We start from the raw sequence: 20131 nt of genomic DNA on the forward strand, positions 1-20131 counted from the left end.
TCTTGCTACCATAGTTTCTGATGAGAAATAGGCACTTAATCTAACTGGGACTGCCTGTTACAAAACTCATTGTTTTTCTCTTGCAACTTTCAGAACTCTCTCCTTGTTCTTGTCACTGGTATTGGACAATTTCAGTACTTTGTGTCTGGTTGTGGTTCTCTTTGAGTTTATCCTGTCTGGGGTTCATTGAGATACTTGAATGTGCTGCTTCATGCCTTTCATTAAATTTGGGAAGTTTTCTGCCATTATTTCTTTGAATATTCCTTTCTTCTCTTTCTGGGACCCCCATAATGCATATATTGGTGCACCTGATGGTGTCCCACACGTCTCTTAGGCTCTGTTTGTTCTTTTTTATTCTTTTTTCTTTCTGCTTCTCAGCCTGAATAATTTCAGTTTTCTTGACTCTGAGATCACTGATTCTTTCTTCTGCCACCTTCACTCTGCTGTTGAAACCCCTAGGGAATTTTTTATCCAGTTATTATGTTCTTCAACTTCAGTATTTCTGTTTGATTCCTAATGAGAATCTCAAAGAGATTTCCATATTTTTAATTCACTATTTTCTTCATACCCTTTGCTTCTTTCTCTGTTTTTCCTTTATCTCCTTGAGCATATTTTAAACTAAATCTCTGTTAGGTAAGTCTAAACTCTGGTCCTCTTTGTTAATTGTTTCTTGATTTTGATCTTGTTGCTTTGGATGGGCCACCCTTTCCTGTTTCTTTGATTGTTTTTGTAATCTTCTGTTGCACACTGTACATTTTAATATTCTAAAATGTTAACTCTGTGATTTAGTCCCTAAGATGTCTGTTCCTTCGGTTTCTATCCAGTAAGTGTTATGACAGAGATTTTCTTGAACACCAGAGGTAATCAAAACAAACAAACCAAAACAAAAAGAACCTTTTTCTGTCTTTGCAAACTGGTGCTGCTTTCTCTGGTGGTCTCCTTCAGAGCTTAGTCTGCTTGTCAAGGAGATCAGCCTGGGGCAAATGGAAAGTACAGGGTCCTCTCTGTCTTATCTGAGCCTACCTGAAGCCACAGCTGGAGCACCTGTGCCTGCTTTGTTCCCTGGATTTGTGCTTGCTAGAGGACTTAGGAGTTTCCTGTTCACAGTTTACAGGAGTTTGAGTGAACACCCCTTCTATTCCTTTTGAAATCAATCTCTACTCCCTCTTGGATGCTCTCTTGAGTGACTTAATGCAGGTAGTCCTTTGACCCAGGCCTCTTCAACTTAATTGTTTCTCACAATGCCCAGCTCTCTGCAAGCTCCTTAGAGAACAAACTCTGGGTGGGGGTGCTTGAGATACATTCTACCACTCAGTCTCTCAGACTTCCACCCATAGATTGGCACTGATATACTTGTGCCCTAGTATGCGTACAGGAGCCACTCTGCTCCCTCTGGATCAAGGCCAGGGAACTATGATAAGATTGCAAGTTGGCTCCATCCCTTATTGTGAAGGGGTTGGGGGAGCAGCCAGGAAGGGTGCCAGGAGCCTCTTCTATGGCTTCTGAAGTTTCATTTTCTTGATTCAACACTTGCCCAATTAATGCAGCATGTTAACTGTTTTCTGCAGTTTTGAGGATGGTTACTGTCTTTAAGATTCCTCTGTTGCCTTTGCCTGAAGGGGGAAGGAACAATAGCTGCTCTCAGAGCCAGCCCCCAGAAATCTGAAGTAGCTGATCAAAAGTAGAGATCTGTGATCAGACTACATATCCCCTGGAGTTTGGAGAACTAGGTCTTTATGCCCCACCCTGGCACGAGCAAGCTGTGCCAGAAGCCCAAGCTCCATTCCCCACTGCTGCCTGCCATGAGACAGGGGAAAAGGGATGGTAGCTGCTTTAAAGAGGGTGAAAATCACCAGTACTTATTACCATTTACCAGTCTCTTCCTCCCAGTCCTCCCTGGAGGCTGCACAGTGTTCACAAGACTCTCAAGTTTCAAAATGGTTGATTCAGCTAGTTCTTGCCAATTCAATATTTGTTTTGGTGGAGGGACTGATTCCTGGAGCTTCCTTCTCTGCCATCTTCCCACAATCCCAGTTTTAATAATTTTCTCAAAAGTTAATATGGTAATATAAAATGTAATATGTGGAAGGGCCAAAATTCACACCCAAATCTACTTGAGTCCATGCTTTTCCCATTATTAGAGATCAAAATATGATAACTTAAAAAAGGCATACTTTTAATATTATTTTGAGAGATTCTTCCAAAATAAGACTCAAAGTTATATGATACTTTGCAAAATGGGAAATTAAACTTTTACTTACCTTCACACATTTATGGATTTTTGAAAACAACCTATAGCCAAGGATATTGTTTTGATTTGCTAAAGCTGCCAAAATGCAATAAACCAGAAATGAATTGGTTCTTATAAAGAGGATTTATTAGTTCACAAATTTACAGTTCTAAGGCCATAAAAGTGTCTAAACGAAGGCATCAACAAGAGGATACCTCCACTGAATTAAGGCCAATGGCATCTGGAACACCTCTGTCAGCTGGGAAGGCATATGGCTGGCATCTGCTGGTCCTTTGCTCCTGGATTGCATTGCTTCCAGCTTCTGATTCCAGTGGCTTTCTCTTTAAGCATCTGTAGGTTCTCACTTAGCTTCTCTGGGGTAAACTCTGGGCTTAGCAACTCCAAATGTCTTTTTTCCTGCATCTCTGTCTGGGTCTGTGTCAGCTCTGAATCAGCTGTGAGCTCTCCCTCTTTCTCAGAGCTATCTTAAGGACTCAAATAAACTAATTAAGACCTACCTTGAATGGGTGGGGTCACATCTCCATGGAAATAATCTATTCAAAAGATCCCACCCATAATAGGTCTGTGGATTAAAAGAACATAGTCTTTTATGGGGTACATAGTGGATTCAAACCAGCACAGATGTATTTTTCTAAATTATGAAGGGTCGCTAAATACATCTATTAATGTGGTCAATTTTAAGATATTTCTTAACACTGGGCTCAGGGAATTATCTTTGAGTGGATAGAGACTTATCTAAGAAAAATAAAACATTTTGGCTTAAAATCTCTCTAATACTTAATGGGAAAAGGGGGTAAATAACAAAATTCATTATGTTAATCATTTGTATAAAGAATATGAAATCATCTTTAAAGTTATGGTACAGCCCATTTCATTCTTGCCTATTATTCATTCCTATTCTTTTCTAATATGAGCAAACAACCACTTATTTTCAATTTTAGAGAATAAGATTATTTATGTTCCCTATTTCTACCTAAGAAAACTACCAGCATTATCATCTAAGTATTCCTCAAATTCACATCTACCTAACGGGCCTGCTAGTGGGTACTGAAACTCCCTGTGCCTCCCAATTTAGGATATTCCCCTCCTTATCCCCTCTTCCCTTATTGCTACAAATTTCATGCATGCCTAGAACTTTCTCTCCTCTGACTATACTAAGGTTCTCACCTCTTCCAGTGTACCTTTTTGCTCACCCTAGAAATTTCCCTTACTATGCCCAGATGGATCCTCTGATGAAATGGCCTAAAGAGTCAATGGTAAATCCCACTGGAATACAGGTAAATCTTTCTGTCATATTTTAGTTAAAATGATTTATCATCATCACTTAGGAAGCCTTTGTCTTCCATTTATCCCCCATTGAACATAAAAATTACAATCTCTAGAAAAAAAGATGTGTATTTCAGACCAGAAAACCCAGAAGTGACAGGGAAAAGGACTGCTGGACATAGCCACTATTTCAACCAGCAAAAAGACAGTTCAAAATCAAAAATGTCAAAAAGGATAAAATCTGGAGGCCTTGAGCATTCATAATAAGCCACAGCTCCCCAAAAAGACCCCATCCCCAACACTCCACCCCTTTAGGCCTAAAAAACAACCACCATTCTTAGAGCTGGAAATGTGCCTTCTCTCTCTTATAGACAAGCAGGGATAGAGCAGAGGGAGATGAATGTTCTTGTAAACCGAGTTGGAAATCTGAACTTTGTCTCCCACAAGCACAGCATCACATACGGTGATTAGGTCTACAGCACTACTAGCCACTATTAGTTCTGGCTTAGGATCAGAACAATAGCAATAATGAAAACAGCTACTATTTTTGAATTTTAATGTTGGGAGATTTGCTACAGTGCTTTATGTAGCACATACACACACACAATTGCATTTAATCTTTACAACAATCCTATAAAGTAGGTACTTACTAATCATTTCCATTTTTTCAGAATGTGGAAACTGACACAGAGAGAAGTTAGGTAATTTGCCCAGGTATAGAAAGTGGTAAAATCAGAATTCTTACTCCATTCTTATTGACACAAATGTATACTTAAAAAATATTAATGGGATGATGAATCAATAAATTTCAAAAAATAAATCCACACATTCATACATTGGGTCTGCCTATATGATTTGCACATCAGGATCCTGTCAGGTTCATCAGCTAAATTGTAGACTTTATTTACTCAATAAATATTATTAATGTAAGTATTAAAAACAGCAGGCAAAAAAAACTAGTGGCTTAGCACATACCTATTATGATGTTACCCATCTTGCTTTGTAATGTTATATTACCTGTAAAAGAGAGAAAAAAGACAAGTCTCTATATTAGAAAAAATCTAGGAAGGAACTGGGTTACATGGTATCCTAAAACATGGCTGGATATCTAAAATGTTATTTAATAATTATACATTGGCAAATTTGTTCAATCTCACAAATCCAGTCAGATTTATTGCAACTCTGAAATAGGCATCTATGGAAACCCCCTTCTACAATCCTGAATCATAAGCTTTTGTAATAACTACAAAACAATCCATCATATTCTCTGGAAAATATAGAGGAAAAATAATGATACTCCTAAAACCAAGAAATGAAAAAAAATTTACTCAGATGTACTCACTATGCATTTTCAACCTAAACATTAATATATTTATCAGACTATACAAAGCCAAGTTTTGAAACAAGTAACACTAAAACATTCTATGGAAAAAAATAATTACTGTTATTTTTCAGAACACTAAGCCATCTGTTAGATTAAGGTGGTTTCTGTGGCAAAAAGTTAAAGCGATTTCAGGCACTAGGAATAATGAATACACTGAAGTATAATTAAAAACAAAAAGTTTCAAATGTTTCCATCTTTCAATGAAAATGCATTTTCCAGGACAAGTATGAGCCCCCACTCCTTCAAAATAAAAAAAAAGTACGGTTATTGTTCATGTGTGATTTTATATGCATAACTCCTGAAACAATAAGGTATATTACTCATATTTACCCAACTGGAAGCGTGAGCAATAAAAATATTACCTCTTCTACCATTATTCCAAAACCACACTAAAAAGTAAAGGAATAACTATGATCTCAGAATTAACCTAGGGTAAATGAACTCATTTCTTTCATTTTGTACATCTCATAAACACAGACATATATCAGTACTTAAGAAGAAGCAAAAAAAGGCACTTGATTCATTCATCAAAGAGACAGATGTGCTTTGACTGCAAAAATCCTTTCAAAGGTCTTACATTCCATAATAATGCATATGAGTATATGAAAAAGGTATACTTCTGTATAGGAATAAAAATTTGGTTTGTTGGCATAAGTTAAGCTCATAAAATTTCTCTCAAGTCTCAGTAAATTACAAGGCCATGAAGATCTTGTTAAATGTGTTATGTAAATATTTCAGTGGTGTGTTCTGTACACTCTATTCCAATTTTCAAACCTAATTAACGTACAGGTTGACCATCACTAAGAATTGAGGAGAGGTTGGAAGGATTTGGGGGAGCATGTCAGAGAAAGCTTAAACTGCCTTGAACAGACTGTTAATAGAAATCTGGACTTTGAGGATGCTATCTGTGAGGGCTCAAAAAAAGTAAGGAAAATATTTTTGGAAACTGGAAGAAGGGGGATCCTTGTAACATAGTGGCAGAAACTTGGCCAACACTACTGCCTTCGGTAACAGGGAAAACAGAAAATGTGCCAATAAACTGAGTGATCTAGCTAAGATTTCCAAGCAAAGTCAAAGTGTAGAAGGAGCTGCCTGTTTTTTTTTCTTCCTGCTTACAGTAAAATGCAAGAAGAGAGAGATAAACTAAAACTAAAAAAGTACTCTTAAATGAAAAGGAATCAGGACCTGATGGTTTTGAAAATCCTCAGCTTCTCCAGATGGCGAAAGATGCTAAAATTTAAAAATGGCTTCTGAATAAAGTTTGAATCCAGGATGCTGCCAGGAGAACATGGCCTAAAAATTAAGTTGAGGGGGTGACTGTAAAACATTTTGTTAAGATCCCAGAAAGAGCAATACTTCACAGTATTAATGAGTTGCAAAAGAATTTCTTTAAAAAGATTAAGCGTGTTCCTTCTAGATCCTCTTATTCAAACAATAGGCCCTCTAGAACGCTTGAAGGCATTGTACCTCCACATCTCTGCAGAAGCCCATATTTTGAAGAGATTCGTGGGTACAGCTTTTGTTCTACTGGCAGGAAGCAGCCTGAGAAAACTACTTAGCTGCAAATATATGTTACACTTCATGGAAAAGGAAAGATGACTCAGAGAGCAGAACCAAGAATTATTCCCAGGTCATGAGACTGAATTAAGGAACCTCCAACATTTGCTCACCTGAATTTCAAAATCACTATAGACCAGTGACTGACTCATTTGTGTCTCTCATTTTCCCCCACGTATGTGGTAGGTTGGGTTGGGGAGGCAGATAACCTGTCTCTTGAGGTCACAGGTCTTTGGATTCAGAAGAACTGGAATTGAGGAGCTATACTTAAGGAACTATACCTGAGGTGCCTCAGCCACACCTGAACCTGATAGAAATTCTGGATTTGGAGCTGATACATAACGGGATGAAATTTGAGGGGGCCCTAGGAGTAAGTATATTTTGCATGTATGAGAGCCATGGGGGCCAGAGGACAGACTGGACATCCAAACCTTATAGATGTTTGGGGAGATACACACAAGACAAGTTAAAGATTATTTAAGTCAACATCCCAAATGAACAGCATGAATTAGGTGCCTTATTCGTTCAGAGGAAACACAGTGATCTGACATATTCAAGGAGAATAGTCACGTAGGAGGTACCACCTGAGATGATTTTTGAAACAAGGGTAAAATTTGAATACGCCAAAAGAGAAAGATTTTCTGGAAAAAAAAAAAACATATAAGTATGTGTATTAAATTATGCAATGTTTAAATTATGCAGACTAGTTAGGCTGGAGCAATTAGGTAAGTTCTTGAGGACAGGGATCATATTTTTCTTATTTAGCTTCATATCTGGAGAGCTTAGCATAATGCCCAGTACATAGTAAACACGATATGTTTTGAATGAAGAAATGAAAAAGTTTGGGAAAGTATGTTAAGAGCAATCTACTGAATTTATCATACACAGAAGGAGTCACTGAAGAATTTCAAGATGGTTAACAATACCAGGAAACAATGCCTTAAGGGTATTAACCTAGTATGAGACAAAGGGTGCATTCAATATCAGAATTCTCTTTACTGCTCCCACCTCCTGAACACTTCAAAAATAAGATAAAGTGGACCCCTGGTATTCATAGTTTCAACTATCACTGAAGATCTATAATACATACTTTTAAAATCAGTCATTTATTTAGTGAGTCTAGCCTCTCACACAGGAAGGCAAAAGAACTTTATTGTCTTATACTTGACTTCAATGAATGCAGTAAAAATTTACTATTTTTAATGAAAATATGGTCTTTCTCAAAAAGCCAATCATTAGTACTAGTGATGAAAGTGAAAAGGTCTCAAGAAAATGATTGTTCTTAGAGTCAGAAAATAAAGTTTTAAATCCATTAATGATCTTATAGCGGTACCTATAGAGTCTCAGGCCACACGTCTCTTGAAAATTTGAGTTCTACCACGTGGTAAAAGCATAAGGGAACAAAAAAATCTTTTCTTTCAGTAATACAAAAGTTAACTGAATAATATTAACTTGTCTGTAGAAACATGTTTTGGAAATCACAAGAGGATATTTAATAAAAATAAAATTGAAAAGGTAAGTGCTGTGAGGACCTGGTACCCATACAAATGCAGATAAGCATTTTAACCAAAATTAGTATCACTAAGTTACGATAACCAGATTCTACCCAAATGCTTCAATTTATTTAACCTTAGCTTTCTTATCATAACATAAAAGCAATCACTCAAAACTCACCTTTTATTTCTAACATGCTTTTATTATCATTGTGCTTTCCTCTGCACATATTTCCGTATTTGTTTCCTTTTATAAGGAAATGCATTAAAAATCAGAATAATTAGTAGCTTTAGACATAATATCATAATCTTCAATTTCTTATCAAAATAAAATTAAATTGGCTATGAGTCATTTCATTTTGTGGGATTTTTGAAGATGGTTAGTCTGCAATTAATCATTTGGAGGACCAACTTCTTGATGGCAAATCCTTTTTGAACTACAGAGAAATAGTCATCTCTTAAAATATACGCTATGTGGAAAGTTTGAGATGTTACAGGCCTTTGTCATCTTACCATGAACACTTCCTAATGTAATATCCCCAGCAACAGAAGACAGAAATGACGATTCCGTATAAAGATACTTGACTTTCAGCAAACCATCTTCAGTAGATATGTTAACAGAACTCCCCTGCAGTTTATCTATGGTCACACTCTAGTTAAGAGAGAGACTTAAATCAGTTAGTTATAAAACAAGGTCTGGTAAAAATCCAAAATGGTATGTACCGAATTAGTTGCCAACTACATAAAAAGTTATTACCCAGTACAAAATCACATTAAGGACTCTGATTCCCTATCTCTAATTATAAGCTCGTGAGCAACAGTGTATTCTCTATGGAATGTGGAATAGACCCAATATATCCTTCCATTTGTTAAGTTATTTTTTAATTTCTCTTAATATGTTTTGTATTTATTATGTGGATTTCTTTTTAATCTTTTGTTAGGTATTCCTTGTTTAAAAACTACTATTGTAAAAGATATCTTTAACTTCATTTTCTCTTTATTGATTTTTGTATAATTGATCTTAAATCCAACACTTCTAATATTTTAATTTACTAATTTTAATAATTTATATATTTTTAAAACGTTATATGAATAATATTGCTTACAAATAATAATTTCCTTTTTTCTCCTTCCAATCCTTACATTAATACTTTCTTTCCTGCTTTTTCTTTCTTTTCCTTTCCTTCCCACCTGACTCAGCTCTCCAATTCAATGGTGAATAGAAGCCATAATAGCAGGCATATTTATCTCATTACTGTTCTCTGAGGGAAAGCTTTCAACATTTCACTATTGAGTATGCTATAGACGTCTTTTAAACTCAACTCTAATGATTAAGGTGGTTCCCTTCTAATTCAAATTTGTCTTGTTGCTGTTTAAATCATAAATGGATTCTGAATTTTAGCACATGCTTTATCTAGTTCTACTGAAACATCATGATTTTTCTCCTTTAGTCTGTTAATGTGGTGAATCACAATTGATTTTTTAATATTAACATAACCTTGTATATCTAGGTAAAAACCTAAGTTGGGTATTCCTTTTTGTTACTATATTGCTTGTTTAGTAATACTTTGTTAGGATTTTTGTATCTATGTTCAGGAGTCAGATTTATTTGAAATTTTCTTCTCTCATAATACCTTCAAGTTTTGCTATCAAGTTTGTGCTGGCCAAGTTGAGTGTTCCCTTTTTTTCCATCATTCTTTGGAAAAGTTCAATAAGTTCTTCCTCAAATATTTGAAAGAATTCATCAATGAAGTCATCTATGCCTGAACTTCTCTTTAAGGAAAAGATGGATTTATTTTATTTAATAGTTATAGGAACACTCATTTTCTCTTACTATATTAGTTTCGATAGTTGGTATTTTTCACAGAAATTGTCCATTTCATCTAGATTTTCAAATTTATTAATAAAGTTTTTCATACTGCCTTTTTTTTTTAATCATTTTAATCCTTATGGAATCTATAGTGATGTTTCTTATTCCATTACTGACATCGGTTATTTGTGCCATCTCTTTTTCACAATGAGCATCACCAGGTCTTAAATTTATGAATCTTTTCAATGAACTAACTTTTGTCTTTGTTGATCCTCTCCATGTAAGTTTATTTTCTATTTCATTGATTTTTGTTCTTTATTTTTTCCTTCTTTGTACTTTCTTTGGTTTAATTTTCAGTTCTTTTTCTAACTTATTGAGTTGAATTCTTTCATTGTTTCTAATATATACACTTAAAGTTTATAAATTTCTGTCCAAGCATGGCTTTAGGTATAATCTATACCAGTTTTGATATATTTTCATTATTATTAATTTTAGTATAACTTCTAATTTCCCTTGTGATTTCTTCTTTAACCAACAGACTATTTAGAAATGTACTGCTTAATTTCTAAATAAATGGGGATTTTTCTAGTTATTTGTTACTGATTTCTAGCTTATTACCACCTTGGTCTAAGTCTATTACTGACAGGGGTTTGCTAAAATCCTTCATTCTGATTATGGATGTCTTAGTTCTCTTTTTATTTTTGTAAAGTTTGGCTTCATATATTCTGAAGCTGTATTATTAGGTGCATTCTAATTTAGAATGGTTATATCTTCTTGACAAAATAAATTTTTTATCTCTAATACTGCCATGTTTTCCTATCTTTTTATTTGAACCCTTTTGTAGCGTTTTACTTTTAGGCATACCTCTTACAAGCAGCATATAATTTTGTTTAGGTTTATTTTGTTTTAATCCAGCCTGACATTCTGTCTTATAAATGGAGCAATCAGCTCTTTTACATTTAATATAATTATAGATATATTTAGGTTTCATGCTACCATCTTGTGTTTTATTTGTCTCTCCTATTCTACATTCATTTCCTCTCCTTCTTGCCTTCTTCTGGAGTTACCATTTTATAGCATTCCATTTTTGCTTTACATACTCTTTCACTATTCTTTTAGCAGTGGCTTTAATATGTCCACAAATTCTTTTATACTCCTCACTTCAAGGGGCAAAGCTTAATTCCTCTCCCGTAAGAGCAGGGTGGACTTAATAGCTTCTAAGTACAGAAACTGGCAGAGGTGACAATGTGTGACTTCTGAGACTAGGCTATAAAAGGCATTGTAGCTTCTTCCTTGCTCTCTTTCTTGGATCACTCACACCAGGGGACTGCAGCTGCCATGTAGTGAGGACACGCAGACAGCCCTACAATAAAGCCTGTGTGTTAATGAACCAAGGCCTCCTGCCAACTGCATGCCAAGGAACTATGGTCTTTTGCCAACAGTCATGTGAGCAGGCCACCTTCCAAGTGGATTTTCCAGCCTAAATCAAGTCTTCAGATGACTGCAACCTGAGTCAGTCTTGACTACTAACTCATGAGAAACCCTAAGCTAGAACAAAAATAAATGTTTGTTGCTTAAGACTGGCTAAGTTTTGCAGAAATTTCTTATGTAGTAATAGATAACTAACACAAGAGGTACTCTAAAGATGAAACTTGCAAATATAAAAATCAGTAAAGAGAAAATAAAGTTAAAAAAATCTTTCATAATAGCATCCAAAAACCACCAAGTAGCTAGGCAAGTCATGAAGAAAAACATTTAAAAATCATTGATTTTAAAGAGTCACAAATCTTTAGCTCTGGAAACGACAACAGAAATCATCTATTCTAATTTTTCATTTTAAAGAAATGGAATGATTCTAAGATTATCAATTTTACTAACTCAGCTGCTCTCAGTTTCACTATAGTCACAACAAAAATGGGGACACTTCAATAAAAATATTTTTCACAAAGACAAAATACTATTATATATAATTTAATTCTATATATCTAATACAGTAGTCATTTGTGAATATTAACACTAATATTTCTAGAACTTTTCTCTTTTACATCTAATAAGGCAGTAGCTTTACACTGGACAAAATGGAAAGAATTTTATATTTATCCCCAAGCTTCCCTGAGAAAATTTACTCTGTGTGTCTCAAATATTGAGCACAACATGAAATGAAATTATCTAGTTAAGGTTTCCACATCAACTTTATAGTATTTTAAACAAATGTCTTATAATCATAAAGTGAATGTTAACATACAACTGTTTATATAAAAACTGAATCATCAGAAAAGCTAGCCACAGTTTTGCCTGGGTCACTTCAAGTAATACATTGGGATGTGTAAAGAAATACCATCACTGTTTTTCAACATTGACATCAGTGTCATTCACTCCTAATATGTCCTCCAAAAACTGAAAATGGTTTAAAATGTTATTTAATAAGAATTGAGTTTCAAGAGTACTAAAATATTAGAAGACAAACATATGAAAAGAGAATGTAGAAATATTCATTGCTGGTGGGAATGCAAATTGGTACAGCCACTTTGGGAGACAGTCTGGCAATTTCTTACAAAGCTAAATAAATATATGCTTAGTGTACAATTCAGTAATAACACTGCTAGGAATGAACCCGTATGAGCTGAAATCTTATTTCTACACAAAATGTGCACACAAATGTTTATGGCAGCTTTATACATAATTACCAAAAATTAGAAGCAACCAAGATTTCTTCAATAGGTGATTGGATAAACAAATTGTTCTACCTCCATACAATGGAGTATTATTCAGTGATTAAAAGAAATGAACTATCATGCTACAAAAAGGCATGAGGGAATTTAAATGTATATTCCTAAGTGAAAGAAGCCATTATGAAAAGGCTACATACTGTATGATTCCAATTATATGACATTCTAGAAAAGGCAAAATGATAGAGACAGCAAAAAGATCAGAAGGCTGCCAGGCGGTCAAGGAGGAGAGCCAAAGGGATGAATAGGTGGAGCACAGGGCATTTTTAGGGCAGTGAAACTCTTTGGTATGATACTGTAATGATGGATACATGACATCATGCATTTGTCAAAACCCATAGAACTGTATAACACAAAGAGTGAAACCTAACGTAAACTATGGACTTTAGTTAATAATGGTATATCAATATTGGTTCATCAGTTGTAAACCTAAAACTGCTATTTAAAAGTCTATTAAAACAATGAGAGAGATTGAAAAGAATCCAATGGTTCTCATAGGAAGCAACCTAGAATTATTTTGCCCTCTAAATTTGAAATACATAACTTCCTTTTTAAATGTACTTTTATTAACGTAATATATACCTAATTGCTTATCTAATTTTTAAAGCTAATTATGAATTCAAAAGACTTTTTACATTAAATCTAGCTTTAATAAGTCTGTCAAAGAAAGATATTTTATATACATTCAGATCTGTGAGAATACAAATGTTTTGCCCTTCTCAGCCTTATAGTAAAGGTATAAAATTCCTGAAAAAATTACCCATTTCCACAAAGTTTTCTCATGAAAAATTGCTTTATGCTCATGATTTCAAATTCTCCAACTATTTCCATAAAGCAAGAAGCTACTTTTTTCTCTATCTTTTATAGATAATGAAGCTATTTTAGAGAATACCAAAAGATAAATATTGACAGAATATTTAAAACTTAACTGAATAGTCAAAGGAGACTTCTGATTAGACTCTTCCCCACAACCAAATAAGCTTTCAAAAGACTCCTTTGAGTATCTGGAAAATGCCAAAGACTTACTTTGTTCATTAAACATTAATAATTTTATTTTCTAGGAATCTAGAAAAATATCCTCCCCTTCCCCACCAAAGCAAATGAAAGTTAATTTCAAGGAAAATTCAAAATTCACCAAGGGCCACATATAATGCACTATATCAGATACTAACTAAAACATTAAACTCAGGACACCACAGTTGAGAGCAAAATATTTAGGCTGTGATTTATAGTCATTAATGCTAACAGAACAAAAGTGTCATAAATAAACTCTTTGGATTAAACTGTATAGGGTGCTCATTAACAGAAACAACTATTTAAAGAAAGAACAAAAAGCAAATCCAAGAATCAATACCTTTCTAACACAGAATATTGCTATAACTTTCTTTTTAAGTGAGAAGAGAAATTTTCCATAGGTTTAGATATTATATATCAATATTATACATAATGATAACCAAGGTTTATGTAAGTACTGTGTCTTTGTGGCCTAGACTAAGAAAAGTCAAATAACAACTAGATAATTAGTTCAACCAATAGTCAGATGAAAAATATTTCTTTTCTTTCTTTTTTCTTGTGTTATACAATCCTAAATTTTATCTTTTAATTTTTATTCTAGTAACATATATAAAGTTTCCCCTTTTAACCACATTCACCTATATAAGTCAGTGCCGTTAATTACACTCACAATATTGTGCTACCATCACCACCATCAATTTCCAAACCTTTACAATCAACCTAAATGGAAATTCTGTACAAATCAAGCATCAACTCCCTATTCTCTAACTCCATTCTATAAAATACATTTCTATCTTCTCTGTAAAATTATAAAACCAAATTTAGGACACTGAAATTAATGATACAATTTTAAAATAGCCACTCAATATAAAATAACATGTAAATAGCAATGTTAAGTTTTTACAGTGCACATTTGATTCTCACAGAAAATCTTGTTGAGTAGGCAAAACAAAAACTACCATCCCTGTTCCATGAATAATGAAACCGAGACTCAGGAAGTTAACTGGTAGATCTAGGACTGGTCAGGTTATCTTTCCAGTGTTTCATCCTTATCATCCTAGTAAGCACTATATTAGTTTTGTTCCACACATTGTTTTAAGGAGTTTACTGATATCAACTCATTTAGTTCTTTCTCATAACAACTCTCTGAGTTAGGTCCATTACTGTTAAACCCCATTTTCCAGAGAACTGAGACACACAGAGGTTAAGTGACTTTTCCAAGGTTTTAGAGCTTACTAAACAGCTGAGCCAAAATTCAAACTCAAGTAGTTTGGTTCTGGATTCTGTGTCTTTAACCAAATCACTATGCTGTCACTCAAATATCCAAAGCACATTTCTACAACAATTATATATTAAAATTTAACTGATTTCATAAGCATTTATTTTATGTATTTAAAAATCACAACCTTAGAAAGACAGCGTGCTTTTAAAATTAAATCTATTATATGCAGTAAATAGAAAAATTCTCTAGACTGATTCTTTAGTACATTGCAAATCAATCTGGCAAGAAACAAAATATTATAATAGAAAGTAGGAAAAACTGAATATTCAATAAATTATGAAAGTAGGAACAAATAACTAATAAGTGAAACAGTGACCAAAATATTAAAAATAACAAATAATTGAGAGACAATTTAAACTTTTCTTTGATATGTACATGTGAATGGAAGTATGTAATATTCTGGTAAGTCAGATCATTTTGAAGTCAGCATTTAAAGGACTGAATTTAAAGGAGCTGCAAAGTTGTCAAATTTTCCCTCTTATACCTCCAAGACCACCGCAATCTGAAGGGTAAAACTAAATGTCCGCTCAAAAAAGCTGCCATTTAAGGCAGCACTTTCTTAGCTTAGTTTAAAGAATATATTTAAATATTTGAGTTTAAACAGCACTCACAATAAATGGTAGAAACAATATAATAATCTACTTCGCTTAATTTTGCCAACAATAATCTACCTACAAGGTATGTTCATAACTCCTCCCCACCAATTATCTAAGAATAATGCTGACTTCAGAATTTAGCAAAATTATAACAAAAGATCCCTGCAAATTTTATAAGTGTAAAATATTGTTCTCAAATATTTAAAATACTATTGGTCACATTTTAAAATCATGACAATTTATACTTCCAAAATTATACCTTTACTCTTAATAGTATGCTCAACCACAGAAAGCAACAAAAGAAGTTGAGTAAAAAAGTCAAATGCTCTTCCTATAACAACCAAAATCATTAAGGCTAATTACAGCTTTTGAACAGTAATGCTAACTAATGGTGCCACCTTGTGGAAAATATTGAAGTTCAATTTTGAAATTTAACCTTCAATTTGCTTAAAGACAAAGTAGTCACTCTTGGAAAAATACTCAAATAAACCCAACATAAAACAGAAATTTAATCCAGATACTGGTGTTAACACTTAATGTACTATTTTAATCTTTGATCATATAAATAAAAATCTCTTCAGAACTAGAATTAAGTATTAGCATTTAAGCTATTTTTTTTTATCCCAGGTAAAGATAAAATAACTGTCAAAAATATTACACCATAAACTAAAATTTAAATTTTACAGTATTAAAACAACTTCAAATAAAAATTTGAAATCACTAATGAAATGATATGCATTCAAAAGGGAATGTTAAGGCCAAAACATGTAGGACTTACCCCCGTTAGTCAACTTGAAGCAAAATTGTAATCACTTAAAAAAAAAAAATTCAATCTTACACTTTCATCTGATGCATGAATATCTACATTTCCATGAACTGTTCCCAGACACATCACCTTGCCTCCTTTTGTCTGAACATGTACTTTTTGACTCTGAAAGACAAATACAAAAATATTATAGAGAAAAAGAGATTGACTTACACTAGTAAATATTTTTCAGCATTTTATATTTCTTTTTGATTTGTTGCAAAAACAATAAAAGGAAAAGGTTCTTCCAGAAAAGGAAGAACCAGGAATGAAACAGAAACATATTGTTTGGAATAGCAACATGAACTCCTGTTAGAGTGATTAAATAAGCTAACTGGACATAAAAGGAAAAAGAAGGAATACTTACTTGGGTATTCCAGTAACTTCACTGAGGAGGGAATCAAAGATTACTGTGACCACTATCTAAACATCAAAGATGCTGACAACAATAATCACTGTTACTATTTATTATTATTAATAATAGTTACTATTTACTTGGCATTTTCTCTGCACCAGATACAATGTTAACTACTTTACATGAATTATCATTTAATCCTCACAACAACCCAAAGAAATGCTTTCTCATTTTACAGAAAGCAAAACTGAGAAAGGATAAATAACTTTACCAGGATGACACAGTGTTCTAGTTTGCTTTGCTGCTGAAAGCAGCTACTATAAAAAAGTTCTGAGGCTGTGAGAATGTCCAAATCAAGGTACCATCAAGATGACACCATGTTCCAGAAGACGGCTGACAGCGATCCTGGACACTCACTCACATGGCAAGACAAATGCAGTGTCTGCTAGTCTCTCCCTCCTCTTCTGGGTTTCCTTGCTTTCAACTTCTTGCTTCCACGGCTTTTCTCTCTTTGTCCGAATTTCATTCTCTTTAAAGGACTCCAGAAAGAGGATTAAGACCCATCCTGAATGAGGTGGGTCATGTCTTAAGTAGCCTCATGAAAGATCCTACTTACAATGGGTTACACCCATAGGAATGGATTAACTTTAAAAACATACTTCCTGCGGTGCATGCAGCTTCAAACCATCACACACAGTTAGGAATTAATAAAGCCAAAATATGAATCAATTTCTGTATGATTCCAAAGTCCAAAAGACCGATATGGCCTGAAGAAGAATTCACTGACTTGTCATACAAGCACAACACACTCCAGAAACTGGAATTAAGTGAAAATGACTCCAAATACACAAAAAACAGCAGTCCCAAGTCAGTTAGCCCTCCTTTGCCAGAAAAAAATACGTGTGTACATGTGTGCATATGTACATGTGAGACTTGATTTCACACTTGCAACTGTGGCAGAAACTTCCATCTGTCCACTAAAATCCATTTTTTTTTCCCAAAGTAAAAGGAGTGTAGACAGGAGAAACAACAAAATCACATTTTCCAGCCTCCTTTATTCTGAGGTGTTGCTACTTTTTTTTTCCAAAACAGTTTTATTCACACACCATACAATTCACCCAAAGTGTATAATCATTGGCTCTCAGTATAATCACAGAGTTTTGCTTTCATTGCCACAATCAATTTTAGAATATTTTCATAGCTCCAAAAAGAAAAACTCCATCCCCCTTACACCTCCCATTACTGACAGTTAGCTTTGGTGTGGTACCTTTGTCACAACTGATAGAACAACATTAAGATGTTACTGTTAACTACAGTCCATAGTTTGCAATGTGAATTTTTTCTCATATACCACCCTATTATTAACACCTTGTAGTTGTGACAAGGTGTTCTAATTCATGGAAGAACATTCTTACATTTGTACTGTTAACCACCTTCATCATCCACAACAGGGTTCACTATGTTACACAGTCCCTTAAATAAGCTTTCCTTCTAGTGATATACATGACCCTAAACCTCCTCTTTCAACCACAATCACTCCCCCAATTCAGTGCTGTTATTTATATACACGATAAGCTGCTACCATCACCTCTATCCATTTCCAAACATTTACAATGCACAAATTAGGCATCAATTCCATGTTCTCTATCATCATTCTCTATTCTGGTAACCTATAGTCTAGATATTAATTCCATGAGTATGCTCATTATATTTAGTTCATATTATGAGATCATATTTGTCCTTTTGTGCCTGTCTTATTTCACTCCACAAAATGTCCTTCAGGTTCAAACATGTTGTCGTGTTCACCAGGACTTCATTCCTTCTCACAGCTGAAAAATATTCCATCATATGTATATACCACATTTTGTTTAGTTATTACTCAGTTGACGGACACTTGGGTTGCTTCCATCTTTTGACAATTGTGAATAATGCCATCATGAACATTAGTGCGCAAATATCTGTTCATGAACCTCCTTTCAGTTCTTCTGAGTATATACCTAGTAATGGGATTGCCAGATCATATGGCAGTTCTATGCTTAGCTTCCTGAGGAACTGCCAAACTATCTTCCACAGTGGCTGTGCCATTTTACATTCCCACCAGCAGTGAATAGTGTTTCTTTTTCTCCACATTCTCTCCAATACTTGTAGTTTTCTGTTTGTTTAATAGTGGTCATTCTAATAGGTGTGAAATAATATCTCATTGTGATTTTGATTTGCATTTCCATAATAGCTAGTGAAGATAAGCATCTTTTTACGTGCTTTTTAGCCACTTGTGTTTCCTCTTTGGAAAAATGTCTATTCATGTGTTTTGTCCATTTTTAAATTGAGTTGTCTTTCTATTATTGAGTTGTAGGAGTTCTTCATATATTCTGGATCTTAAATCTTTATTGGATAGGTGGTTTTGAAATATTTCCTCCCATTGAGTAGGATGCCTTTCCACCTTCTTGACAAAGTTCTCTGAAGTACAAAAGTACTCAGTTTATCTATTTTTTTCTTTCATTGCATGTGTTTTTGGGTATAAGGTCTAAGAAACCACCCTTGACCACAAGATCTTGAAGGTGCTTCCTTACATTTTCTTCTAGGAGTTTTATCATCATGGCTCTTATATTTAGGTCTTTGATCCATTCTGAGTTAATTTTTGTATAAGGTGTGAGACAGGAGCCCTCTTTCATTCATTTGGATATGTATATCCAGGTTTCCCAGCACCATTTGTTAGACAATTCTGTCCCAGTTGAGTGAACTTGACAGACTTGTCAAAAATTAACTGACCGTAGATGTGAGAGTCTATTCCTGAACTCACAATTCAGTACCATTGATCAATAGGTCTATCTTTATGCCAGTACCATGCTGTTTTTACCACTGTAGCTTTTTAATATGCTTTAAAGTCAGGCAGTCTGGCAGTCTGAGTCCTCCAACTTTGTTCATCTTAACAATTTTTTTTTTTTTTTTTTTTTGGCTAGTCAGAGTCCTTTACCTGTCCAGATAAATTTGATAATTGGCTTTTCCATTTCTGCAAAACAGGCTGTTGGAATTTTGATTGGGATTGCATTGAATCTGTAAACCACATTGGGTAGAACTAACACTTTAATGACATTTAGCCTTCCAATTCATTAACATGTGAAATGTCCTTCCATTTCTTTAGGTCTTCTTACATTTCTTTTAGCAATGTTTTGTAGTTTTCTGTGTATAGGTCCTTTACATCCTTGGATAAGTTATTTCCATAAGGTCTATTTTTTTTTTAATTTACTCTTTCAAATTCTTCTTTATGCTCTTGTAGAGCCTTCGCTTTCCTTTATGTCTTTAGCCATCTTGTTCAAGTTGTTTTGGAGATTTGTTTGTACTTCTTTAATTAATTCTTTAATTAATTGCTCCAAATTTTGACTTCTGACTTTTTAATTTGTTTGGCTTGTCCATATCTTCTAGACTTTGTAATTTTCTGTTGGCTTCGGGGCATTTGCTTGTCTTAATGAGGTTATTTTAGGAAATGCAGGATTATTTGAGCATTTATATATAATTATATATAGCTTGCTGGAATGCAGTTTCCCAATCCTACCAGCAGGTGGCGCTCTTGAAGTACAGCTTGCTGGAG

At 34.1% G+C, this 20131-nt stretch overlaps 1 protein-coding gene across 7 annotated transcripts in view; it reads right to left on the bottom strand.

The window, feature by feature from the left end:
* Window positions 1-20131, bottom strand: part of FAM185A (family with sequence similarity 185 member A) — a 130627-nt gene that overhangs the window by 97588 nt on the left and 12908 nt on the right. For all 7 annotated transcript variants that reach the window (XM_037836476.1, XM_037836483.1, XM_037836479.1 and 4 more), the window contains exons 3-5: window positions 16221-16313; window positions 8465-8603; window positions 4493-4534 (exon numbers count right to left, since the gene is read on the bottom strand). In XM_037836476.1, coding sequence (XP_037692404.1) covers window positions 4493-4534; window positions 8465-8603; window positions 16221-16313 — 274 coding nt within the window. The remainder of the gene's footprint in view (window positions 1-4492; window positions 4535-8464; window positions 8604-16220; window positions 16314-20131) is intronic.

This window comes from Choloepus didactylus, chromosome 5 (assembly GCF_015220235.1).
Source record: "Choloepus didactylus isolate mChoDid1 chromosome 5, mChoDid1.pri, whole genome shotgun sequence".
Taxonomy (NCBI): Eukaryota; Metazoa; Chordata; class Mammalia; order Pilosa; family Megalonychidae; genus Choloepus; species Choloepus didactylus.